We start from the raw sequence: 26,739 nt of genomic DNA on the forward strand, positions 1-26,739 counted from the left end.
GATATATGTGTGAACATGTGCCTGTATATGTATGACAGTGTATGTGAAACTGCATACATGTGTATATCTTAATACGTCTGCACATATGTATAAGTCTATATATTTGTGTATATGTAGATATATAGTCACATATATGTCTGTAGATATATATAACTATGTAACAGATAATGTTTTTTACTCTCCGATTGAGGTTTACTTCTGCAGCCTATTGTTTCAGACAACAGATATAAGTTGCGATGGAAGAGGAACGTCGGATTTGGTGTCTGTCCCCCATTTCCAATTATAGATGGATCATTACAGACAGAGAAGTACTGAGAATCCAGACATCTGCTCTTCACATGAATGCACTCACCTCCTAGAGAACAGCCTGCCATCATGCTCTGGAAACTGGTTGAAAATGTCAAGTATGAAGATATCTATGAGGTGAGTATATAATATGCATATGAGTAAGAGAGTATATGTATATTTAAATATACATCTAGCTGTATATAGGCACACTATACAATACATTTATAGCTCTACTTCTACATATACGCAGATACAGAGACGCGCACACCAACACACACAAGTATAGAGACAGGAAACCAAGAGTAAATGCTTAAATGCTTATTTATTTGCATATTTGTATTCAGCATGCCAAGTCCTAAACTTTTTTTTTCTTTCGTGGAAAAGCTGTTTGATGCGATTTAAAACATCAAAGAAATGATCTGGGGGTTGGAATGAGGCAACTTAAAGGCAAGAGTTGATTGTTTAGACCTCGAATTAAATATAATTCGATTAAATACGGACAAATGTCGAGAAAAAAAAAATGAAATTAGAAGAGAAACACAATCTGGTATTCGGGGACGGGAAGCGTTTCTTTCTTTTCTTTATTTTTTTCCGATCCCGGTGAATTTGATTTTTTTTTTCTTTTCCTTGTTTTTACACTCGGATACATTTTTACGACCTTTTCTACATGTGCACCAACAGCTAAGGTGTACATGCATACATACAGCCGCACTAGTGAAGCGGCACACGCATTCTTGCACGGACGTGTGTGCACGTACCCGAACCGGTGCGCTCGCAGTCAGCTCCGTATCGTCCGCGGGCATGAAAAGTTGTCTGCTTTTTCGGACCTCCTCGGTATTTTAGAGGTCAAAAAGCAGACTTGGGGTGGGAGGTGGGGGAGGAATCATAACACAAGCACTGCGAAAACGTTTCTTAATTTTGCACCGTTTCCTGACCGGGATCTTTCCCCAAACGACTCCGCGAATGCATTTGGTGTAAGTTTAGCAGTGTGCTGGCTTTGCTCCGAAAAGGAAAAGATGTGGAAGGAAAGGCGCCTGCTTTGCCGCATTGTGCATTATTTTTGAATGTTTATTATTGTTACTATTATTGGGGGCAGTTGAGGGAAGGGGATTCTCGCGGCTGTGGCTGTGGCGGGGGGATTTTTAAAAGGGCCAAATCCGGAGCTGGGGCGCCTCGGGGCTCACCCGCCGGCTGCTCCCGGGAAGCGCCGTCGGGACCGCACTTACAGCGTAAAAGTCCCGAGCAACAACAGCACACACACATCCCAAAAAGAGAGAAAAAAAAAAAAAAAAAAAAGAGAGAGAGAGAGAAAGAGAGAAAAAAAGAAAGAGGCAGAGGGGGTGGGGGGTTCGCAGCCGGCTAAAGGATGGGATGGAGGGGAGCCGAGAGGGGAGCCGCAGTCCGCTCGGGAAAAATGTCTCCGCTCTCAAAAGCTCCCGTCAGGCTAATTATCAACTGGCAAAACCCAGCCTGAGCTACGGAGGCACAGCCCGGCGTCTGTAAGCATCCCCCCGGCGATCACCAGCCCGCAGAGCCCTCTCTGCTTCTCTCTCCGCGTCCCCAGGCACAGCCCGACCATTGTCTGTGCCCGCAGCAGCAGGCGACAAAACATCTCCCTGTCCTGCGAGGTCGGGGAATGTCGGGGATTTTCCCCCCCTCGCTGTTTTTGGAAGGGAAAAAAAAGCCTGCTCCGGCCGCCGGGCGTTTTGCAGCCACGCGTTTCTGCATTGCCGTGGGAGAGAGGCGAAGTTGGGGAGCACTTGGATGGACTAGGGCTGCAGGAGGGATGCACCCCAACTTGAGGGAGCGCTCCGGGTCTTTCTGTAACATGCAGCCTTGGAAAAAAAAAAAAAAAAAAAAAAAAAAAAAACTTTTGCTTGTTCGGAAAGGAGCTAAAGCCTTCTAGGCTTCTCTTTTTTTTTTTTTTTTTAAAAAAAAAAACTTTTCCTTTACGAATTATAATTAACAGCACGATGGCACGATGGCAGGGGCGTCTTAGACACTTAAACTGGATCTGTTCTTAAAACAAAAGTGTGTGTGTGTGTCTGTGTGTGTGTGTGCGTGTGTGTGCGGGGGGGGGGGGGGTGCTGCTCTGGGAAGTGTGAGTCTATTTAGGAAGGAACGTAAGTTGAACTTTAACAGAAATGGCAGACAGTCCAGTTGAACGGGTTCCTGCAACATCAAAAAGGTTTTATATCGCCTCTGGCTTTGCCTCGAAACTATAAATTTACTATCCTTTAAAATTCACTGCATACATTTTACATTTGGGTGAAAATCGGAGTATATATGTACATATATATATATGTTCATATCGGGTGGGAAGAACAGGATTCAGAATTAAATGGAACCCAATTTAACCCAGATTTAGCATTTATTTGGCTATTGCGAACAAATACGATCTGGTAACATGCACCAGAATGGCTTAATCTCCGCTCTAAATAGGCATATTATAGTCACTGCACATATCTTCTTCTTTTTCTTAAAAAAAGAAAGAATTAAAAATGTCTCTTTTTCCCTCAAAAAAAAAAAAAAAAAAAAAAGTACAAGAACAAAAGCACCAAAGGCAATCAATTCATCGTATTAGGAATGTATAATTAAATGTAAAAGAAAAAAAAGAAATATGTTTTTCTTCTTCTTCGCCTCTAGCATTGCTTCATCTCACTTCCTTACTCCAGCTCAGCAGAGTCTACTTTCCGCGTCTTCCTCCGCTCGAGTTAATTGAAGTTATGCCTCTTCCTTGCTAAACTTTTTCCCCCCTCTCCCTCTCCCCAAACTCTGCCTCTGCCAGCCCCCCTCGTCTGATTACATCTAGTAATTCTCCACTGAATGAACGTCATTTACAATAGTAGGGGAGCTCTCGAGCTGGCTGCCAGCTTCACGCTCCATTTGGTCCTGCATTCTCCCTTTAAAGTAGTCGTGTAATATTAATAGTCATGAATATCAATTATTATGAGGCGGTGTAGAGAAGGAAAGGGAGGAAGGGGTAGCGGAGCAGTCTGAGCCTAGCCTTGGGTTGAAGAGGATTGTATTTGGGAGCTCAAAAGGAGAAAAAAAAAAGAAAAAAAAAAAAAGGAAAAAAAAAAAAAGAGAGAGGGAGGGGTAAATCATATATGTAGATAGAGGTTTCCAGGCTCGGTTTTGGGGGCATTGGTCTTTTTTTTTTTTTTTTTTTTTTTTTTTTTTTTTTGATGGATAGACTTCGAAATATCTCAAGCTGTTCTCCTGTGTCCAACACGTCCCTTTGCAGATCTCCTTGATATTTTTCCCTCCAATTATTAGTATTATCACCACTATTTTATTTTTAGCTATTACAAGACTTTTTTTATTTCCAGATGTTAGTCCACACCTATTCCGCCATGGTGAGTTTGGATCCATGTTGTACTAGAATTGCATGTTCTCTCTCTCTCTCGATCTGTTGTCTCTCTCTCTCCCTCTCTCTCTTTTTAAACGCCTTTGGCTTGGTAATTTAGCACAATAATTGGAGGAGGCTTGCAGCTGCTTCTCCCTTTTTGCATTGTGTGTTCTCGATTTGAGCTAGGGGAGTTTGGGGGGGAGAGTAGGGAAGAAAAAAAAAACTTTTTTTTTTTTTTTTTTTTTTTTTTAACCATGTGTGCCATTGCTTGTGGGGGTTTGAGCTACACTTTGCGGAATAGATATTTTTCTTGTTTACTTTAGCCTCGCAGCTTCAGCACGATGGAGTTAGACAAAACTCCTCTCCCACCTTTTCTCTGAAGCCTCCACACACTTCCCCCCCCCCCCCCAAGCCCCCCCATACCCCAAAGACTTTTCATTACAATTACCCTCCACCCCCACCCCTTTCTCCGGAATATAATATCGAAAAGAGACAAAAGACACTGCAAGTTGCTGCAGAAATCATAGCGGCTGGATTTGTTCAATACCGATGTTTCATTTTTACTTGATTTGATGTTTTTTTATTATTTTTTTGGGGGGTGGACTCTTCATACAAAGAGCCCCCTACATATGTTATTATTACTATTATTCTTATTATTCTTATTATTTTAAGTCCTTTATCAGACGACTTCTTTACTCGGACTCCTCCGAGAAGTACAACTTTCCTTTTGGTCTTTTCCACGTGAAGATGGGTTGGTGACTTTGAGTTGCAGCACAGGGAATAAACAGAAGTTTGTGAACTTTAGGCAGGACAAGGGGTGGGTTGTTTGGAGGGATGCTTTTGGGGGGGGTATTTTTATTTTTAAATCTCTGGTTTTATTTTGTGGACTGATGGAAGGAGAATCATGTTACTAGACTCAAGTCACACATCATATACGTATATGGAATCCCAGTCCTACATTTTTAATTATGACATTTAGCATTTCAGCTCTCTCCCCCTCCCTCCCCCCCCCCCCTTCCCGATAGTTATTGGGAATAGTATTGGGAATAGGCACGGTCTGGGGACGAAGTGCTGGGACATTTCTCATCTGTGGCGGGGGAGGGGGACACGACTGAACACTGGTTCACAATTGTTCTTTTTTCTTTTTCTTTTCTTTTTTATTTTTTTTTTATTTTTTTATTTTGGGGTGGGTGACTTGCTGCTGGATTTGTATTCATTTTATTTATACTAGGGAAAAAAAAAAAAAGTCCTCTTTTTTTGTTGTTGTTTTTCTTCAATTCTGCTTGTAGGACCGGCATGATGGAGTGCCCAGCCACAGTTCCAGGCTGTCCCAGCTGGGATCCGTCTCCCAGGGACCCTACTCCAGCGCTCCTCCGCTGTCTCACACCCCGTCCTCGGATTTCCAGCCGCCTTATTTCCCACCCCCCTACCAGCCTCTTCCTTACCACCAAAGCCAGGACCCTTACTCCCATGTCAATGACCCCTACTCCCTAAACCCCTTGCATCAACCCCAGCAGCACCCCTGGGGACAGAGGCAGAGGCAAGAGGTGGGATCAGAAACCGGGTCACTGCTGCCACAGCCTCGGGCCGCCCTGCCCCAGCTCTCGGGACTGGACCCCAGGCGGGACTACCACTCAGTACGGAGGCCAGATGTCCTTCTGCATTCAGCTCACCATGGCCTTGACTCCGGCATGGGGGACAGCCTTTCTCTGCATGGCATCGGACACCCAGGGATGGAGGAGGTCCAGGTAAGGCACCGCGCTTCTTTCCCCTGGGCAATGCAGACGCCTTCCAGCCTGGAGCCCTGCCCAGGCTAGAAACGGTCAGCGAGGGTTTGCAGCAGTTTCTGTGTGGGTTACTATCCTTTGGAAACACTGGAATTATAATTGTGATGTTTCCCCTCTTCTTTTTTTTATTTTTTTTTCCATCGCTGTCACGCACAGGCTCTGCTTTGTAAACTCTCCTCTACATGGAAAACCAGCAGAGTGAGTGGGAAAGGCAGACATGCTGCTCTAAATATTCCACGTGTTTCAAAAGCTGGCAGAGTTTAAGCCTGGTTTTTCAAATCCCAGTTACTTCACATGCAATCTCAGCTCTACCCCTCCACCCCCAAACTAACTTCCTGAACTCCAGGGATTTTGATGAAATTGTCAAATTACTATTTTATTTTTTTTTCATCCGCGAGGGAGGGAAAATATAAACAAAACCCAAACCAAAAGCAGCAAATGTCCATCAGGAAGAATCCTGCTCCCTCTTTTAAGGACAGCTGTTAGGGTAGTACTAATTTTAAATTGTTTTATTCGCTGCTATGGAAAACAAAGGAGTTTCACCGGGCTCAAAGCACAGTGTTTCCCAGCCTTCCCCCATCCCACGCGAAACTCATCATCACGTGTTATTTCCTAAAAACAGAAAGGCCCTTAACAGCTTCGGTGCTGGGGCGGTTTGCACCTTGCTAGAGCAGGGCATGGCCAACCGGTGGGGGCCCCGAGATGGAGGCTGGAGCCTCCGGGGGCCAGGTCCTGTATCCAGCTTTAGAAGTTGGAATTTGGGGTTTCTACTCCATTCCTTTTTTTTTTTTTTTTTTTTCCCTCCTAAATTTCTATATGATACATATAATGAGTATATATATATTCAAACTTGGAATAAACACAGATACGGGTGACTGGATGAGACATGGACTTCAGAGTTATGGAAGGAGAAGGCTGAGAAGGAAACAAAAAATAGTTGTGGAAAAGGATCCTTCTGAACATCATGGGAATCCGTGGCAGAGGAGCAGGGGGGCTGTGTTACATCGGCTCAAGAATTGTCTTGAGCTTCACGGGGAAATCACGGAGATTTGCTAGGGATCAGGACAGGGACGAGTGCTGTAGGTACAGGGAGGTTTTCTTCCTGTATTTCCTGCTGCCTCTGAGCTCCTTGCCCCTTTGGTCCCTTTTTCCTGCGGGTTCCCAAGCTGGTCGGGCAGACCCGGGGGCAGACCCCGAGCCCCACGGGTGGAGGGCGCAGCTCTCATCCCGCATTCCTGGTTCAAACTCCCTTGCAGTTCAAGACGAGTTTTACCTCTGTGAATGCAGAAAGGGGCTCTCTGTGGCTCTATCTCTCTGCAATAGACGTTAGCTAGCATTTGTGCTTTGATATTTACACCCTCCACAAAAAAAAAAAAAAAAAAGCCGGTAATTGTTGGCTCTAGTGCTCTTGTGAGAGAGAGGAGAGGGAGGGAAGGGAGAGAGAAAGGGAGAAGGGAGAAGGAGGGGGAGGGAAAAAGGGAGAAAGAAGGGAAAAGAGAAGGGAGAGAGTAAGGGAGAGAAGAAAAGGAAGGAGAGAGGACAGAGAGAGGAAAAAGAAATGAAGGAAGAAGGGGAGAAAAGGAAGAAGGCAATGATGAAGAGAGAGAGATAAAGACATAGGAAAAAGAAATAGGAAAGAGAGAGAAAGAGAAAAAGAGAGAAGGAAAGCCCCTAAACCTCTGATCAGCTCATATAAAGCAGTTCCCTTTTGCAGCAGCCCCCCCCCCCGTGCCTCCCCCCGGCGGCTCGGAGCGCAGCGCTGTGCCGGGCGCTGCCGCAGCGCGGCCACCCGCGACCTGCACCAGCGGTGTGGGAATAAGGTTAGGGATGGGGATGGGCAGAGGAAGCTGTGGACCAGCAGGTCTGTGGTTCTTGTCTGTGGTTCTGAGGCCACGGGGAAGCAAACAGGCCCCTTATTTGCAAAAGTTTGGTCGCAGACTGAGGGAGGAGAAGAGGAGAGAGAGGGTATCCCAAGGAGAAACACGTGAATGGAGAAGTGTCCAACTGCAAGTTAGCAGAGGAAGGAGGGAAAACAGCCCAGTCCTCTCTCCTCTCGTTCAGCATTTTCTATTCTTGTCCCTCCATTAGTGACAGATGAAGTTGGGCAATTTTCCACCGTGAATTTTAGGATGGATTTACCTGAGTTGTAAGGATTCGGCTCAGACCGTGAGAAGTCCCATTTCAGCAACATATATTTACCATCTACAGACACTAAATAGAATTTTCAGGAAGGGTCACGACTCTTTTTTTTTTTTTTTTTTTTCTAAGTGGTTCAAAAAGTTGAACTGGTATCTAGGCAGACAGTGGAATAAAGAAAAATAAAGAAGTGTATCTTTGCTTTAGCATATTCATCTCCGATTAAATAGATGCCTCGAGAATGGGTTGGGCTGTCAAGGGAGAAAGAGAGAGAAAGAGAGTGCGTGACAGCAAGAAACAGTGGTTATTATATAAACACCAAATCCAGGCCATGTGTAAGCCATTGTCCAGGGGTAGAATTAAGTGACTGTAACACGATAGCGCTCTGTTATTGTAAACAGGACGTATTGTATTGCTATTGCTGCCCCTTTGGAAAGGAATTTTCAATCTGCGATTTACAGCCGTCACACAGGGAACAGGGAAGCCAAGACCTACTAATTGAAAATAAATTTGCATTATCTAATAGGGACACTGAAAAACATCATTGCAAACCCAGATTTTTTTTTTCCCACAATCTAGACAAAAGTAGGATTCTACTGGAAAGAGATACGACAAAAATATATACAGGGAAAAACCCAAAGTCTTTTAAAGAAAAAAAAAATCACTGCCCAGGTTCTCCTCTCAGTTATTTCCCTAGGTGTTGAATAAAGTGTATACATATATGCACATATATTTATGGTATATAGGAAGCTCGGTGCTATCAGATTATTGGCGGAGTGGAGGGAGGGCAATCTTCCTCTCTAGATTTTGTGAGTTGGAAACTCATCACCTTTCCCCTCCCTGCACACACACCTCCACTCCTCCGCCCGCTCACGGCCGGCCCCGCGCCTGTGTGCTAGCAGTAGACACGGAAAGTTAAGTTGCACCAAAACACCCGAGTCTCTTATAAAGTAACCCCTGGTATCACTTTTAACTAAAGAAGTCTAGTAATTAAAAGTCTGAGTTGTTTTTCCACGTTTCCGCATGCAGTCCTAATTAAATCTTTACGATCCTCTCTGTGACTATTAACTGCCAGCATGCTGAGCGAATATCCTGTACAAAAACCCAGCAGGAGGGCGTAATTAGATAGAAAATCAGACAGGAGTCTTCTCATTAACTACAACAACTAACCCACGTTGCTGATGGAGTGAGCGGAGTGCACGCACACACATAAAGCGTGTGCACAACCATATACTCCAGAGATAAGGTGAGATAAGGGGAAAAAAAATGAAAAGGAAAGATGGCGCTTCATATTTACCTTCAGTTCTGTGCCATCGAGTTGCAACACGATGGACTCCAGCAGGCTGCAGGATTTGCTCATCATCCCTCTTTGGTAGCTGCTCAGGGAAAGGAGCGAAGACTTTGTAATATTATTTTGTGCCCTTTAGGTATGTAGCCTATTGATTATGAGAGAGACACACAGACATGCACAAGCACACAGCATAAGGAACCGCTGTGTGTGTGTGCATTTGGGTGTATATGTAAGGAAAAAAAGAGAGGAAAGATCTCCGTCACCTTTTGGGGAGATGTAATTTTCTCCTAAATCATATTCCATCTTGAATGTCTGCCGAGCAGAGAAAGAGTCAGAGATAAACGTTGGATCCGGATAAGCTCAGCCTCTCGGAGTAGCAAAGATAAAGTTAAAATAATAGAGAATAAAATCATTGTTTTGCTGTAAAGAGGTTTTCCTTATCAGGGAAAAACGTGAGAACTCCCAAATCTGAAATAACCTGAAAGAAAAAAAAAAAAAAAAAGCCAAATAACAAATAGAATGTATATATATATTAATAAAACCAAGAAACACACAAGTCCAGTTTTCACCTGGAACCCAGAATTTATCCTAAAACGGAGCCTGGAGCAATTCTGCAATTAATTGTTCTTACGACACTGCTTTTTGAGAGATAATTTTACTGTGCTGACCGCAGATTGAGCGGTAATTTGTGTTTGTTTGTTTTCGTATATCGCACCTTCGCGCTGAGAAATGAAACCCAACATTTGCTCTGTCCTCTTTTGCCCGTCTTTGTTCTCTTCTCTGTTACAGAAGTTAATATCATAATAACAGGTGTGCTTCGAAAGGGCCTGAAAATAGTAATAATAGAAAAGTGTTTGAAAGGGAGAGCGGGACACTATTTCTAGACAATCAATGTAATAGTTTATACTTTTGATAATGTATAGTTCCGCTCCCTCCTCCCGCCCCACAAATTTAGGACATGTAAACAACCCCGGGAGCTGTAAATCTCTTTCTGCTTGCACCCTATACGACGTGGGCGTTGTGCTGCTCTCCGAATTGCTCAGGCTTTAATTAAAAGTCCATAATGTAAACTATTATATATAAAAAGTAAATGGCCCTTGAATTATAAGATGTAGCAGGGTAAACAAACAAACAAAAACAAAACAAAAAAAAATAAACGAAGGGGGGGAGGGGAGGACAAGGGAGGGAGAATTTAAGTTGTCCTTAATCGTGTTCATTTATGTCATGCGATAGATCTTGCAGATGCTACCAAATTGCCAGATTTTCAAAGAAAGAAATATAAAGCTTTATCGAATGCAAAGAAGTCAATGTGATATCCATGTTTTATAAGATAACAAAACCAGTATTGCACCCCATATGCTTCACACCTCTTTTTTATTAGAAGACTATATAATTTGTAAGAATTTCATTTCCTTGTCGATTTGGGGGAATAATAATAACAATAATAATAATAAAAATCCCTCCTCCCCTAGTGAATTAATATAAATGGAAATAACAGAAACTCCAGTTTGGAATGACATGATTTATGTACGCGATTCTTTAATATCCAGTCAATTTGAATAGTGATGTTTTTATATCCACAGTCAGTTGAAGATGCCAATAACAGCGGTATGAACTTATTGGACCAGTCTGTCATTAAAAAAGGTATGGATTATTCCAACAAGCTAGACAAACTTTTACTGTGTAGCAATATCTCCATGATATATTTTTACTTTGGGGCAATTAATTTATCTGGGAAGCAGGCATACATGGCAGCAAGATGAATAGCTGTTTAGATCTGTAGATAGAGTGAAGGGAAAAGGAGAGACGTGTGAAAGGAAAGTTGATTTTTCCCTCCAATCGGATTAATTACATTAACTCTCTCAAATGGGGCACCCCGTGCTCCAACGCAGTTTGTACACCCTCCCCCCCGAAAGTCCTCGTTGGGGATCGCTTGAATTTAACGGGGGGAAGGGGAGGGGTGTTGAATCCCTTTTGGGTTTAAATGCACCTCCCAGGCGAATCATACGTGAAGGAGAGAGAAAGAAATGCCTGTGGAAAGGCAGCCCTGACTTCCTTTCCCCCTTCCTCCAAAAGCCCCCCCCCCTTCCCCCTGCCTATTTTTTAAATCTTTCTACATATGCACACATGATTTAGTGTAACTGCAGAATCACCCCATACTGTTAAAGGGAATGTGATATTAACAAATGTTTGCAGTCTCTTGTACAGCTGTAAGCAAAATAATTAACTAATTAAACTAATTAAATGTAATTACAATAACTCATTTTGGGCGTATTGCAGCTGCTTAATTTTTTTACATTTCTCTGACAGTCACTCGAAGATGCTTGGCGATTAGTGTTGTGTTATGCTGATAGACATTAAACAGATCACACACTGCAAATGTAGGGAAAGCTATCTTTAATTATCTAAGGAGTTTCTATTTCTAAATTCAATTTTAAGTACCAGAGATGAGGCTTAGAAATGCTGTCCCTTATGCTTGCTATCAACAGCACTTATCTCCAGGACCTTATTATTTGTCAAACGTGCAGAAAAGCTACAAATATTTTAGTGCAGATGATCTTCTAGAATGTAAAGCAAAATAATAGTGAAAGTGTTTATTTAAATGTGTTCAAGACAGCATGAGGTCCTTCCGTGTATTTATTGTTTTTTATTTCAGTCCTCATGTACAGTCCCTGTCTTTCACACAATCGAGTTGTAGTTATTTGAGGGAGGACAGATGAGAACCTGAAGATCATTTGGCAGCATCATTTACGACCACCGGTTGAAAAGTGGAAGGTGTTTCTGAGAAAGACAGAAAATTACTTACCTTAAAAAAAAAAAAAATCATCATCATTTGCATGCGATGAGTAGGTTTGGTGCTCAGGATCTGTAACCTGACGGCTTCTGGTCCTATTTTCCCCCTTTCCACCCCCCCCGCTCTCTCCTCCCCTCTCCTCTTCTCCCTTCCCCGCCCCGCATGCTACCTCACACACGATGTTTCCTCTTGGGCGTATTTGATTAATTGGTGCTTGATTTGTGGTCGGGAGGCTTCTTTTTAACGCCGGGCTGCGCTCGTACTTTTGTTCCGCAGCCTGGTACCCACAAAACCCCCTTCTGCGTGAGCACTCAGCCCGGAGTGGGTTTTCCCCACTCTGGCTGGGGCTCCTCTTCGTCCGAGGACAGCAGAAGCACGTAACGTGCGTGCTGAGTGGTGGAGTTAGCCACTGAATAGCTTAAAATCTGAATGCTATTAAGGATATGGGTTAGGTATAGATGGAGATGTGTTGAGTATGCATGGGCAGAGCAGTGGCCCCGTTTCGAACAGCTGCCGCACGGTCCCATATAGGTGGCCCTGCGTGGGTGTATTTGCAGCTATAAGGGTGAGACGTTCTGAATTTTATTCACGTTACGTATGCAGTTTAGAAATCTGATTGCTAAAACCACCGAGATTCGTCTGCAGCTGTTTTGAAGTCAACAGAGCAGCGTTTGCTGCCTCAGAGGCAATGCCGAGCTCTAAGAAACTTTCCAGCAGAAGGGAAAATTGAGAGCTCAGTTTCCCTTTGCACAGCGAGTTCCCTGGGTGCGGAGGAGGAGAAGTGGGCAATAAATGGCAGGGAACATTTGTAGCAGACGACATTTATTCAGAGCGAAAAAAAGGGACACAGAGAGGGTTCAGCCTGAATTTCGCTTTGTTCACCGCACTTCGCAGCTGTGAAGATGTTCTTTGAAGTAATAATAAGTTATTTAAACTCTGTAGGTCGTTATTGCAGGCAGATGACACATAGATAATGTTTTATTTTTGTGCTGTGGAGCACTCCTCTGGATACATATTTACTAGATGAGGATTGGAGGGGGTCTGTTTCACAAAAACCTTGTTTAGTGACTAGAATGTTTTAATTAAACTGTAGTGAAAAGAATATGATGCAGACTTGAAGTATAAGCTTAATTAAATTATCCAGACTGTAAAGGCCTACTTCTTTATGGTCTTTGAGGCCTGCAGATGGAATTATCTATCTGTCTATGCAAAGGGATTGCCAAAATATTAAGGAAATTATATAGGGATTCATACACAGCTATTGATTTATCTCACGTATCGATCCCACAATAGATTACATATACACAGTCTCTTGTTATGTTTGCTATCTCAGCTTACTTGACATTTCTGAAGTAATTTAGTTAAGAGGAAATGAGTTGTTCCCAGTAGAGAGAGCAAACGAGTGGAGTGAAGGTAGCCAGCGTGATAAATGGCTCTTTCATTTGGAGATCTCCAGAGCTCGTTTAAGGCTAATTTTCTGTATTAGCCCCCTTTGAGCTATTAATGCAATAGGCAGGGACCGTGGCCCCTCATCTCTTAGCTGCCCCATTAGAGCGAGCATTAAGCTACCAAGCCTGAACTCTACTGTGGTGGTGGTGGTAGCGGTGAAATAATGAAAGGTGCTTTTTAAACTCTCCTAATCTAAACTGGCAGAGGGTGGTTAATACGATTTGAAGGGGGCTGGTCAATGAACAATCAATAAACTAATAATGAGAAGGATGCGGTACATTAACAGTCTAAAAATCCAACAAGACATTAAAAAATCATCGTTAAGTCCTAGTTCCATTAAGATTTGGGTGGTGAAAGTAAGAGGGAGGGAGCCAGATAAATCATCAAGATGATGATAATCATCAAGAGCATTAATACTAGATTTAACTCAGCTGTAAGAACTTACCGGCTACACGTTTTGAGGCCTTTTCCTCCATTTCTGCTGCAGTGAGGGGAAGGTTTTCGGTGTGTTAGGGATAAAAGACAGGGTCCCCTTGTCAACTGCCCATCTGAGATTTGCTTGGCACAGTCTATGGTGAAATAAGTTGTCGTCTTTCAAAACCTTGCGTGGCCCGAGTCCAAAGTTATTTTTTTGTGACTCTGGGGCACAGTCTGTGACCTTAAAATTATCCTGATGTATTTATTTACTTTCGGCTATTTCTGAAGATTGTCCAAACAATTCCATCTGATTTAGCACGAAAGACCACTTTAACCTAACACCTTTTCTATTGTCTCTTTGCTGACACGCTCTATTATTGATATTGTTTTAAAGAAACATATGAAAGGAGACGTCTTAAAAGAAAAATAAAGTACTTAGTCGTAGAGCATAATCTTCCTCCCCACCCCCTTCTTGAGGTATCCAGCAATAAATGATTAACTGGAAACCACTCCGGACACAGCTTTTCAGGTGATAGATCTGGGAATCAAACGTTACTTCAGAGATTTTGCTTCGCTGCCACTCTCTTTGTGCCTTTTTCTGGACTACCCATTGAGCCTTATGATCCCTTTTAATTTAATACAAAACAATTTCGGGGGAATACATTTCACTTTGAAACGTACTCCTGGCTTTCAGGGAAAGGGACAGAGGAGGGGGGCGAGGGGAAGAGAAGGAGAAGAGAGGGACAGGAGGGAAGGGAACAGGAATACACACACTTTCTGTATTTGCACATTAAGTCTAAAACAAGAATAGGGTATTTAGTAGCAATGGGTAAGGCATTGTCCCTGGATTTGCTAGGTTTGGCTACAAAGCCAGACCAATAACAACAAAGCCTTGATGCTATGATGGACAAGCTTCCTTCACACCCAATAAGTAGATAAAAAGGTTTGAGGGTGGTCTTTAGGTTTGAGGGATAACTCTTTAGTAATAACTGTGTCCGTTAAGTTTAATAAGAAATATTTGTCGCGATTGATTGCTTGACGGATCGACTATCCTGTTATTTGCCACGGATATTGAGACGGTACCCATAGCTTAGAGCTTTTTTTTTTTTTTTTTTTTTTCCCAGTTGCTTTCAGGACAAAATTCTATTTATTTGTTTATTTTTAGAGATGGTGAATGCCCTTTTAATGCCGCTTACACACTTGTGAGTGTGCATTTGTGCGCGTTTTCACGCGTTTGTGAAGAGCAACCCAGAAGAGAGCCACCACCACCAGAAAAAAAAAGGGAAAAAAAAAAAGGAAGAAAAAAAAAGGAAAAAAACAACCTCAAGACTTAATGTATGCACAGAAAATTGTAAACATGTAAAGAACTGAAAGCTTCACGCTGAGTTTCGCCATGCTCCATTTCCTCACCATTTCCTGCTGTCGTTTTAAAGCGATCTCACTCATCTAGAGATCCCGTTTGCAGGAACAGTATGCTTATAATTACTAACAAATCAAGCGGCTACTGTTGCTCTCCCGGTTTATTGATAAGCTGAAGAGAAATGGAAGGGGGAGAAATGACAAAGAGGCTAGAAGTAACCACAGGAAGAGAAAGAGGAAGAAAGGGAGGGAGAAATAGAAAGAAGGGAAGGAAGGGAGAGAAACTGACACGAAGAAGAGAGAAAGAAGGGAGAGATTTGGGAAGGGGAAATTGGGTGAAAGTGGTCGTGGTCACGATCCAAACGCGTTTGGAAGTGAAAGAAAATCTAACAGATTATTCTGGGGACAATGGGAACTAAATCATTGGGAATAAATTTAAAGCAGAGGTGGTGGAGACACTATATATATATATGTATATACATATATATATAGGCGTGTGTTCTTCCATGCTATGTCAGCAGTTCCTAAGCAGCTGGGAAAGCTGGCATCGACTAAAAATATACTGTCCATTTCGGTTTACACCAGGCTGCATGCACACAGGGATTTGACACTTGCAGCTGCGCGCACGGACGTGTGTAGCTGTTCACCCACTAAAACCTCCACATTATATTATCTCTGGTAATGCCTGGGCTATATCTGAAAAGCTATAGCCATGATAAACATATAGATATGATATAGATACAGATAATTCATTCCGTGGCAAACACTTTTTTAGGCAGCATTAGGTAATTTACAGAAGATATCGAGTGTAGATAGAATACATCTCTCTGAAGCTATGAAATCGCAATAGATATGCTTACACCGCCTGGTAAGCCTCTAAAACGGGTTGAGAGTTATTAAGACTCCCAACTGCTTGGCATGTTCATGCGGTTCTTTTCGGGGAGGCAATGCTAGGAACAATAGCTGAGGAGCGCTCAGCATAGCAGGGAAGGCAGCCAGACTGCTTACCAAAAGCAATTTGCATGGGGAAAAAAAAAAACGAGCACGTGAAAATCTATATTTCAAAGGTTAACTAATGTAATAAGTGCTCCGAAAGGCCACAGAGAGTGGAGTGAGGTCTGTTTAAGCCTTGCCCGGGTACTTCTCTCTTTAGTGAGTTTAGACTAAGATCAGATGTTCGTGGAATTGCTGCCTCTTGTTTAATTTCTCAGTTCACTGGACAGTGACCTGATAAACTGGCCACTAAATATAGCCACAGCAGAGGTGTGCTCGAACCACTGAGCCTGTGTGTTTGTCCGAAGGGAAGGGGAAGAAAGAAAAAAGAAAAAAGAAAAAAAAAAAGACGGTGATGGAAATCTCTCTGGTGTGGCATTCCTTTAATTTATCTGTTTTTTAACTTTTTCTTGGTGGTGCTCTAACATGAAGCTCCAGAGCATGGTGTAGGAAATAAGTGATATATCTATATGTGATGAGGGGAGGAGAGAGACGTTACAGCACAACATCTGCCAGCACTACATCTGATACCCCGGAGGAGTCTCTTCCTATAGAATCAATGGCAGAAATCCTATTAATAGCAAGGAAAGCAGGAGCGGGCCTCTAACTCTTTTATAACTGTTTCTGTTCCGATCTCAAACTATTTGAAACCGCCTTTATGAGCTGCATAATGTGCCTAACTAAAAATAATAGAGAAATAGGAATCCATTTCACTTTCCGATTCCCTGAAGTAAAGCCACTCAAAATAATTTGTTTATACTGGAGACTATATACAAGGCATATGAAGCAATACGTATATCTAAAATCGACATGCCTTTTGGTTTTTAGCTGTTATAGAGCTTTTATTGTGGGGGTCTGGTCTGGCGGTAGGAAATGATCTGTAATAAAAACAGTGAAACACGGTTGTGTCTATTCCATACACTGAGGTTATAAAATTGGCAATTGCCCAGTAGTTAGCACTTGGTAATATATTAGGATACCCGATCTTATTGTTTAGCAGCTCCAGACGACTTAAATATCCCCTCAACCCTAATGGGTTGATTCTCCAGATATGTTGCAAATAAACAGGGTTTTTATGACTTAACTGACATATATTATAACTACCTAAATAGCTGGCATATGTGCAGAATAGACCCCTATTATTTGCCGAATTGGTTTTACAATTGATTGAGTGGGAAATGGGAGACAGCGAGGCACTATCTGCTCTGCGAGGGTGTGTAATCAATTAGGCTGCTCCTCCGGAACATGCCCGCCGCTCGGCCACGACACCACCAACAGCAAACCCACAAGTGCGGAGCACACTTTCGAGAAGGAAAACGCGTGTTGCCGTGATTCCGAGAGGAAGCAGCAGTAGCAGCTGTCAACTCTTATTAACTCCTGCATAAAACATACCTTAAGTACGGTTTGTTATCAATTACTTGCAGAAATGAAACAACTGGGAAAATGCAGTGAGGCTCCCTATAAATTAAAGTGATTGGTTGATTGATTAGAGCACCTGCTGTAAATCATAACAGTTACACACAATTATGAGAGAGCCATTTAAGTTCATTTGTAAACAAAATTCGTGGCACGGGGGAATTGCTCTCGGTTTTGGTTAAGCTTTTTTTTTTTTTTTCTTTTTCCTTCTCCCTCCTTGTTTATTTCGGAGTATGTCTGGTTGCTATTACAGGAATTTGTTCATTATAATCCCCTCGGTTACTCTTAAAACAACCTTTTAGTTTATCAGAGAAAAGGGATACTTTGTCTGATGGTGAACTGAATAAAATGGTTTTTATTTCGTTTTGGTACGCCCTTTTGTTTTGATTTTTTTTTTTCATAACTTCCTTTAAATATGTGCTACAGTAAATAGATCATCTCTATTTAGGGACTGGAGACTTCCCACTACTTTAAGGACAACATAATATGATCAAGTTGGTGAACGCCACGTTAGACCAGATATTTTTTCTGCTGTTTATTTTTTTTTTTTTCCTGAAGGAAAAGGCTTATTTTATTTCATAAACCAGACTTAATAAAAACACAAAGCAATAACAGAGCTGTTTTCTGGTTGCTGTATCCTCCAGCCTCGATACTTATTTAAGACAGCAATTCCCTTAGTGTAGCGAATTTATTCCCGGCTCAGCTTAACAGTAATGGGAAGCATTAGGAAAGAAGCACATTTTCCTTTAAAAAATATACTTATTTTATTTTTTATTCCTGCAAAGTGTCCGGTGCTGTCTGTTGTAGAAAAACACTGGGGGGAGGGGAAGGGGAGTGGGATTGTACAGGCCAGGCCAGGCCTCAAAGTTGCCCAACACTTACCATGTGTATTTTATTTCCTTGTGATTAAACCCTGCACAGAGGCTATACTGAACCACCTTTCTCTCCAACTATTATTAATTTTTATACCCTTAAAAATTGGGGGTGAAGCACCATTTAGGCTGCTGTAGGTGCCAGAGCTTAAAAATTCCCTTTCATTTTACTCTGCTGGGCATGGCAGAAAGACTGTGCTTATCACGTACTCCTTCGCGACATGATGTTTTCTCCCCTCCCTCCTTTTTCTTTCTCCAGTTCCGGTTCCTCCAAAATCTGTTACTTCTTTGATGATGAATAAAGATGGCTTCCTGGGTGGAATTTCAGTCAATACCGGAGAGGTGTTTTGCTCTGTACCTGGCCGCTTGTCTTTGCTTAGTTCAACTTCAAAATATAAAGTAACAGTGGGAGAAGTTCAAAGACGCCTTTCTCCTCCCGAGTGTCTGAACGCATCCCTCCTAGGAGGAGTTCTTAGAAGGTAAGAGGCTGGGACGCATTTGTGAACAAGCCCGTGTGTGGGCATCCTTGCATGCACCAGAAATATTTGATCAATGGTAAAGATGATTGCAAATGTGCATTGGTTTTATTGTTGCAGTATATGTGTGCTACATTGAGAATGAGGTGAAAATATGTTATATTCAGACACTGAGATGAATGTATGGAGGCTACAGAAAATTTGGGCCATGTATAGATGTTATCAGAGCTTCCCAAAACGAAGGAAGTGAGGCAAGATAGGTTTTCACTCGTACACACACACACTTTCCATATTTCCTCCTTGTCTTTACTTTTCTTTCAGCAAATGGACAAGATAAAATGCCTCACTGGGCATGGGGAAATTAGATGTTGCAGGATGAGCCTGTTATATTTCAGTGATAAGCTGATTTCTGAGATAAATCTGTGTGGCATTCTCTATATGGTAATAACGACACAGTAATTAAACGGTGTCACACGTGACATTACTGAAAGCAGTAGGAGATTAAGAGGCAACCTGTAAGGTAGGTGAGTACCCGACTCAAGAAAAGACATTAAAGCTTGGAAAGTCAGTAACTTAGTGCTTCATCTAGAAAAAGTTGGTAGTGGAGTCTCTCAGAGTCGGTCCCGAGGCCTATGCTGCTGAGTATTTGTGCAATCCACCCCTTGATGTCCTGGGGGATTTTGCTGAAGGCCTCCAGTTTATATTGTTGATACTCATTAAGCAAGCGGCAGAGGACCTATGGGTCTCCATCACTTCAGGACTGTTCATTTAGTTATCAGTAACAAGAACTTGAGTTCTGAAGTCACCAGCTGAACTATCAGGGAGAGAGAAAGGCCTTTATCTTCCTAAGAGGGCTGTGAATTGTCAGTATGATTTGTCTGGGAGAGAGGTGAACTAAGGATATAGACCAGTCAGAGCAGGTCATGCAGAGAGGTCATGGGGTGGTGTAAGGTACTCTCAAGTCAATGGCAGGTGGAGAAAAAATAACAGGAGGTATATGGCAGACTGGAAAATAAAGGGTGATTTCAATCAGTAACAGACGCATATGAATTAACCCAGAAAAAGAATCAGATTATGTTTAAAAGTTGCTAGTGTTAGAGAAAGAACAAATCTTCCCAACTTCTGTAGTAGCTATTGGGCAACTTTGACTCTCAGGTGCTTCAAAATAAAGTTTTTTGTGTATTTTTCCTGCAAACAATTCTGTGATGACATCATTAGCTCCATCTGCGCGTCTGGACGGGGGGGTGGTGGTGGGGAAACATGTCCTGCTACACGCAGCCGCCCTAAAATACACGTGAGAATTAGGAGCTCCTAAAATAGCTGCCGTTCCACGTGAATGTCTGTAATCAATGTTCAGCTGCGATCCTTGCCAGCGAGAGAGGCAAAGTTTTCCTTACAGACGCTAACCTGCCTGCTCCTCCTGTCCAGCCGCAAATGGAGCAGGGAGGACATCTGAAAGATATACTGTAGAAAATATAATTATCAAGGTAAAGAAACATCATTATTGAGCTTCAGTGGATTTCTGGAGGTGGCCCAAGACATAATCATTGGCTGCTGCTGACTTCAGTTCCTATCTTGAATCAGAATTTTAGACAAGCTTTTGGTTCAGAGCAGATGAAATATAGGAAGCTGTTCCCTCGCAATTCTGCCGTCTCTCCCTATTTACTTTGATATCAAATAGTGGGAAGCCAGTCTGGCTTCTCTGTCGTTTCTGGCTTCCTTTCCGTAAATGTCACTGCCAATTCTTCAGCAAGTAAGAAGTAATAAACACGTGAGATGGACCCTGATCTCAGTGTCAAAGCCCTTACTGATTTCACAGGTGGCAAGATTTCATCCCCGGAGGTTTACGTTATCTATAGGTGTTTGAACAATAGCTCTGTATTTGCCACCTATAGCTCACTTGTCATTTTAGTGTCCTTATCAGTAACCTCCAACAAATATTCACATCTTCCTTCAGGCCGCCCAATCCCTCTGTATAACGCACTGCCTTCAGATGAGCGCTGCCTTTCCGCACACACTCACACATGCACGAAATGGTTCCTGAAGTTTCATTTTTTTTTTTCCTCCTACTCTATTCATCCACAGTCACACACATTATCCCTTCGAGCCTGTATAATTATTTTTTTATTTTATTTTGTTCTGATTCTTCTTTCTATTCTAGTTCCTTCCTAGAATAAATAAGGATTTAATTCTCTATCTTTCTGTCCATCTCCACGCTCCATCCTACGAGTTAGTGTCTTACAGTAGGAACCCATTTGCTCTCTAGATCAAAACCTTACACAGTAATTATTGTTATCTGGCGTTATTTGATTTCCCTGGATAAAACGGGGAGAAAAGTGGGCTCATCCCCATTCCCACCCCTGGGAGAGATAAAGCAGATCTCAGCAAACTGGAGCAGAAACCAACACACCCAAAGTGCTTAACACCGAGTGAAAACTCTCCCAGGCTCCACTGACTGCACAGATTAAATGTTTCTTCCAGGAACACTGCGGGGTTAATCACGATGTTAATTTCTTTGTAATTCTAGAGCCAAATCGAAAAACGGGGGGAGATCTTTGCGAGAAAGGCTAGAAAAAATCGGTTTGAATTTACCAGCCGGCAGGCGTAAGGCTGCAAATGTCACTTTACTCACCTCCCTGGTGGAAGGTAAGCGAGGGTCGCAGCTCCCTTCACACCCCTGCCTGCTCTCAGCTCGTGTCTGACATTTTGCGAACCAAAAAAACTTTCGGGATCAGGTGGGAAAGCCTTGCAAAAGTGAAATGCAGGGCGGGGGGAGCGCTAACGCTAGTTAAGGATCCCTGTCCCCAAAAATGAGATTATTGGCCTGAGGGTCATTGACTGATCTTGGTGGCAAGTATGAAGGTTGTGTGCATCTGGTACGTGTGTATTTATATATATGTTTGTGTGTGTGTATATATATATACATATATATATATAATACGTGTGTATGCTTGTGCAGGGCAGTCCCGTCATTGCTAGTAATTACTAGGATGTGCTCTCCAGCTCCATGTCTGCTCCATCCTCTTACTAATTTGGCCCTCCCGAGTTTATTTATGGCAGATGCCCCCTACAGGACGCCCATTGAGGAAAAAAAAAAAAAAAAAACTACCGAAAGAAATCTGGGGAAAGAAATCAGCAATTGAGGAGTCACAGGGCGCAGTTTTCCTTAAGGTGGCTGGAGCAAAACAAAGACAGGAGAGAGGGAAGCGGGGGGGACTGAAGCTTCACCTCGTTTCTAGTCAAATGATGTCATTTTGGTGTTCAGCGTGTTTTCTTTGATTTATTGTTGCTGTAGCGAAGAGTAATTTTTAGAGCCTCTAATATGTTTAGGATACGTGTGTGTTTATGCTGAGAGAATTTGGACTTTCTCCAAAAAACATAACCAGAATAGTATGGATGCAATTATGAATTATATGTATCTACATTATACATACACACCGAGAGGCGTATAAATAATCCACTTATCTCTTCTGCATATAAGCATGCATAAACATTTGCGCTAGATATTAACTTTTCAACTCTTTTGATTGAGTTATGGCAGTGATAAGCCCTTACCGCATGCAGAGCTGAAGGCAGGCTCGCAGCCAGGCGGAGGCTAACAGCAACGAGCTCTTCCTGGTACCTCATATGGCTTCTGCTGAGTGTGCAAAGCACAGAGCAGGGTTCGGATATAGAGTCGGGGGCGCTCGCTATAGGGGACTCTCAGCATTCCGGGTGCGGTGAGCTGCCCCTATAACGCCGGGGTTGCTATCCATAGGCGTCAATGCGGGCTCAGCATCCCACTCTCCGCAAAACCAGAGCATCCCCAGAGCTGTGAGACATGAAAAAAAACTGTCAAGTGCATAGGAAGGCAGACCTCGCTCTACTTTCCCTGAAGTCCTTACAACCTGAGAGCTCCCTCTCTGTGGAAGGGGCAGCACCTGCTGGAGGTGAAGTCTATGTTGTGCCACCAGCCAGCCTCGGGCATTGTAGTCATCCCACTGCAGGGAGCAGGAGGGCTCCGGCAGGGTGCTCCCGATTTCATTAAGGGGGTCGCTGATTAGCGAGAAGCCTTGGAAAGCGGGGGTGAAGTCGGAAAGCAAATCCGTATCGTTGGAAATCCGGATCGTTGAAAATAACGCGGTCCTGGAGTTGTTAGACATATCTGTTTGGCGTGTTGAAAATCTTCCCCCTGCTCCCTCAGGCCGTGCTTTAAAGGGTTTAATGCTTTATTCTGGAGGGGTTGAGCTATAATCTGGTGGAATCCCTCTAGAGTCTGAGGTTTTAATGATTATTATTATTTTATTTTAAAATTTCCCCCTCTTCTTTCCCCCCTTTCTTCAGCTACTGTCTACTTCTTGTGGCATAAAGTACATCAGTAGGAGTTTGATGACATGAACCTCTGGAGGCAAGAAATCTGAAACCAGGCAGGCAGGGGAAGTGACAATTGCAATTAGAGTTAGAATAATTATTTTTCACAGAAAAGGTTGCCATTAGTTGCTGTCTTTCCATTGGGCAGAGAGGAGTTCCTGTTGCACGAGGGTCAGTTAAGATAGCAGGCTGCATTTCCTCCGATGGAAATTATCACTTATCTCCCACATTTTACTGATGTGGCAATAATTGTGATAATGATGTAAGTGCTCTGTGTGCATAAGTGTGTTTATCACGTCCTATACTGAAATGACAGTAATATGAACAAGTCCACATCTGTAAAATTTTGGACAGTGTTTCTTCTGGTGTATTGAAACAGGAATGGTTTCTCTGCTCTAGGGGAAATTTGTGTCTTGCTTTCTTTTGGGACTTGACTAGCTTCCCTTTGCCGTTTTTTTTTTTTTTTTGTTTTTTTTTTTTTTTTTCTTTTGGTCCAGTTTACGTGAAAAGGGAGTGAGTGTGTATTTGTGTGGATGTGTGTACTTTCCCACAATTCTGCACAAGATGAGTTGCGCGTGCATATGCCATCACAACTACATTGGAGCAAAGACAAATCTCATCAGCTGTAAATCTGTCCCATAAACTTCCTTCTTCCCGCAAAAGAGGGCTTGGGCAGGGAAAAGAGACATCTGGAGCCTGTCCCTAAGGTGCAGGGGTTATTGTTGGATTTGTTAAAACCAAAAGAGCTGCTCTCTCCCAGAGGGAGCAGTGGGCAGCAGCAAACTGCTGCACGATGCTTTGGCAGGTCGGACCCTGCCCAGGGTGGGGCCGGAAATATTAATGCCCCTCTCATTCCATCCAGGTGAGGCCGTTCATTTAGCCCGGGATTTTGGGTACATCTGCGAAACGGAGTTCCCAGCCAAGGCTGTTTCTGAATACCTGAACAGACAGCACACGGACCCCAGCGACCTCCACTCCAGGAAAAACATGCTGCTTGCTACAAAGTGAGTGTGAAGTTGACCACCCTCTTCTGCCCTCCCCTGGAAACCCTCCCCCATCTCCTAAAACCCTATGTCTGAGCTCGTTTTAAAGGCAGATGGAGCTTCCAGTCCCCAAAAGACAGCGGCCCCGGGGGGGAGGAAGAGATGTTCATACTGCCCTGTGGGCAGGGTAGACCCTATTGTCTGTGTGTCCCTCTGCAGTGGGAAACGCATTGAATTTACAGATGATGTGGGTGACTGACCCCTAGCTACCATGCACCATTTCCAAAAATTGTTATAAAAAGAGGACTAAAAATTTATTTTACTTCTACATATGTCTCTGTCCTTCCTGCTGCTCATGCACACCTGTCTGTCTGTTAACATATTATCCATACGGTTACCGTCTTATCCATACAGTTTAATTAAAAAAGTCACCATGTACTGCTAATCGCCCTCGCTTTTCTCTCCCTTGGGATTTTATTGGTGGCTTTGTTGTATGGGATGGTTTACACCCAGCTGAACCTCCTGGGCCTGTAACTGGGTGACTCAGAGTTTGCTTGGGTCTGTGGCAGTGGGTTCTGTGTGCCTCTGCACGTTTCTGTCTCTGGAAGAAAGAAAGGAAAAGAAAAAAGGAGGAAAAAAAAAAAAAAAAAAACACCCCAAAGAGCTCTCATTTATTTCATGCTCTGGGACGTGGCTTGCCTCCAATGACAGTGTAATTTAAAGAAATATATGGAGGGTTGAAAAATCATTTGCTCAAATTTGTCCAGATGTTTTTTAGACGTGATTGGAATTTGATTGCCCTTTTCCGCAGGGTCAGAAGATATTAATGTCCCAGAACTTTAATTGCTCGCAGACCCAGCTTTGCTCTTTGAAGATGTAAAATGTTGGACTCATTACTGTTTGTTCTCCAAATTCAAAGTTTCCTCTCTTGCACTTTCTTAATGGATAATACACATAGAGGTAGACCTTTATCTTTCCCCACCCTCTGAAACCTTTAACCCACTGGGAATTTCATAGAATTTCAGAGGATGAGAGATGAATGCTTTTTTTTTTTTTTTTTAATTATTATTATTTTCCCTTTCTTTTATTTTTTATTCCATACTTTTTTCCTTCAGTTTTTCCTAGGCATCTGTTCAAAGAAACTATTCCTTTGGGAACTCCCTAGCCCCCAGGGTTCTTACATTGCCCTGGCACCTGTTGACTTGAAGGCCTTCTGGACTAGGACAATGTGAAAGAAAGGGGGGGGGGAAATCATTTAAAACAATAAAATAAATTTAAAGGTGTGGAAAAACAATCAAGAGCCAGATTTGAACTCTGTGATGCTTTGATTGGGGTGCATCACTCTAGAATAAAATAGCGAGTGTTAGCTTTGCTAAGCCAGGTTGAACTTTCTCAACAAGGCTACCCAGCTCAAGCAGTCTCGAAGGAAGTTCATTTTAGTCCACTTCTTGTCCCTGTGCCACTCATCAACCCGTGGCTGTACTTTTCTCCAGGAACAGCACTGATGGGAGTTGCTCTGGGCCATGGTCCGGATGGGCAGCTGGCAACACCACAGCACATTCAGCCTGGTTATTTCTGGAGGCACCAAGCAGAGTTGGGTTTTCATAGTGTTCCAGAGGCATCCTTGTAGTTTCAGGAGAGATTCCTATCTCCAGACCTCCTGTTGTTCTGCAATTGCAGAAACCTCTTTCCTGTAGAGCATCATCCTAGGCAGGGAACAGTTGGCTCACCATGGATGACCCCCAAAACACTACTAGGGAAAAAGAAACATAGAATCACAGATTCTATGGAAATCCTAAAAGAAGGTGGCAAAAATATTCCATCCTGTGGTCTGGGATCAGCTTGGGCTTGAACTTGCTCCTTTCTTCAAACTTTATTGTCTCAGAGAACAGTGTCAAGTGTGGGATGAGTCTAACCATCATTTTTCTCTCTCTTTCTCTCTTTTCCTCTCATTCTTTCACCTTTCTCTCTTCCATGCAGGCAACTTTGTAAAGAATTTACAGATCTCTTGGCCCAAGACAGGACACCCATTGGAAACAGCCGGCCCACCCCTATTTTGGAACCAGGCATTCAGAGCTGCTTGACTCACTTCAGCCTCATCACTCACGGCTTTGGGGCCCCTGCTATCTGCGCCGCCCTCACGGCCCTTCAAAACTACCTGACTGAAGCTCTCAAAGGCATGGACAAGATGTTCTTGAACAACAACACTGCTAACAGGCACACATCTGGCGAAGGACCAGGTAGTAAAACTGGAGACAAGGAAGAGAAACACAGAAAATGAGAGGAAAAATAAAAATAAAGAAAGGAAAAGAAAAGAATAAAAAGTTAAATAAAAGGAGAAAAAAGAGAGAGAGAGAGAGATAATCTTTTAAAATAAAACCGTCTTAATTTTAGCTTTAAAAGTATTGGATTGGGCTTTGGAAGAATTCTATTAGGTAGGACAAAATAATAATAATAATAAAAAATAATAATAATAAAAGAAAGACAATAATTTAAGATCAGAGGAGCACAATGGCGCAAGACCAGTGGTTCAGAGTCTCTTGCCAGGAACATGTGAAGACAACCACCAGGATTTTTTTTCCCACTTCTGTTCTTTCACATTTTTTAAATAATGATTTGGGGAGGGGAGGGGGGAATATAATAATAATTAATAATAATAATAAAAGAAAGAAATGAATAACTTATTGGAAGAAATCGGAGAAACATTTTTGGTGTCAGTGCTTTGATTTCTTGAGCTGCACGGTCTGTCTTACTATTATTTTCATTTATTTTATTT

At 42.7% G+C, this 26,739-nt stretch overlaps 1 protein-coding gene across 2 annotated transcripts; it reads left to right on the forward strand.

Moving 5' to 3' along the window:
- Positions 1–215: 215 nt before the first annotated feature.
- Positions 216–26,647, forward strand: TFAP2B (transcription factor AP-2 beta). Of its 2 annotated transcripts, XM_068678846.1 has the most exons (8): positions 216–423; positions 3,621–3,647; positions 4,930–5,388; positions 10,438–10,498; positions 18,414–18,633; positions 21,158–21,276; positions 23,843–23,984; positions 25,944–26,647. In XM_068678846.1, exons 1-8 carry the CDS (start codon positions 343–345, stop codon positions 26,242–26,244), a joined length of 1,410 nt encoding a protein of 469 aa, XP_068534947.1. In that variant the 5' UTR covers positions 216–342; the 3' UTR covers positions 26,245–26,647. The 2 variants fall into 2 exon arrangements, with proteins under 2 accessions (XP_068534947.1, XP_068534946.1); XM_068678845.1 differs by lacking the exon at positions 3,621–3,647 and having other exon boundaries at positions 218–423.
- Positions 26,648–26,739: the final 92 nt, after the last annotated feature.

This window comes from Anas acuta, chromosome 3 (assembly GCF_963932015.1).
Source record: "Anas acuta chromosome 3, bAnaAcu1.1, whole genome shotgun sequence".
NCBI lineage: Eukaryota > Metazoa > Chordata > Aves > Anseriformes > Anatidae > Anas > Anas acuta.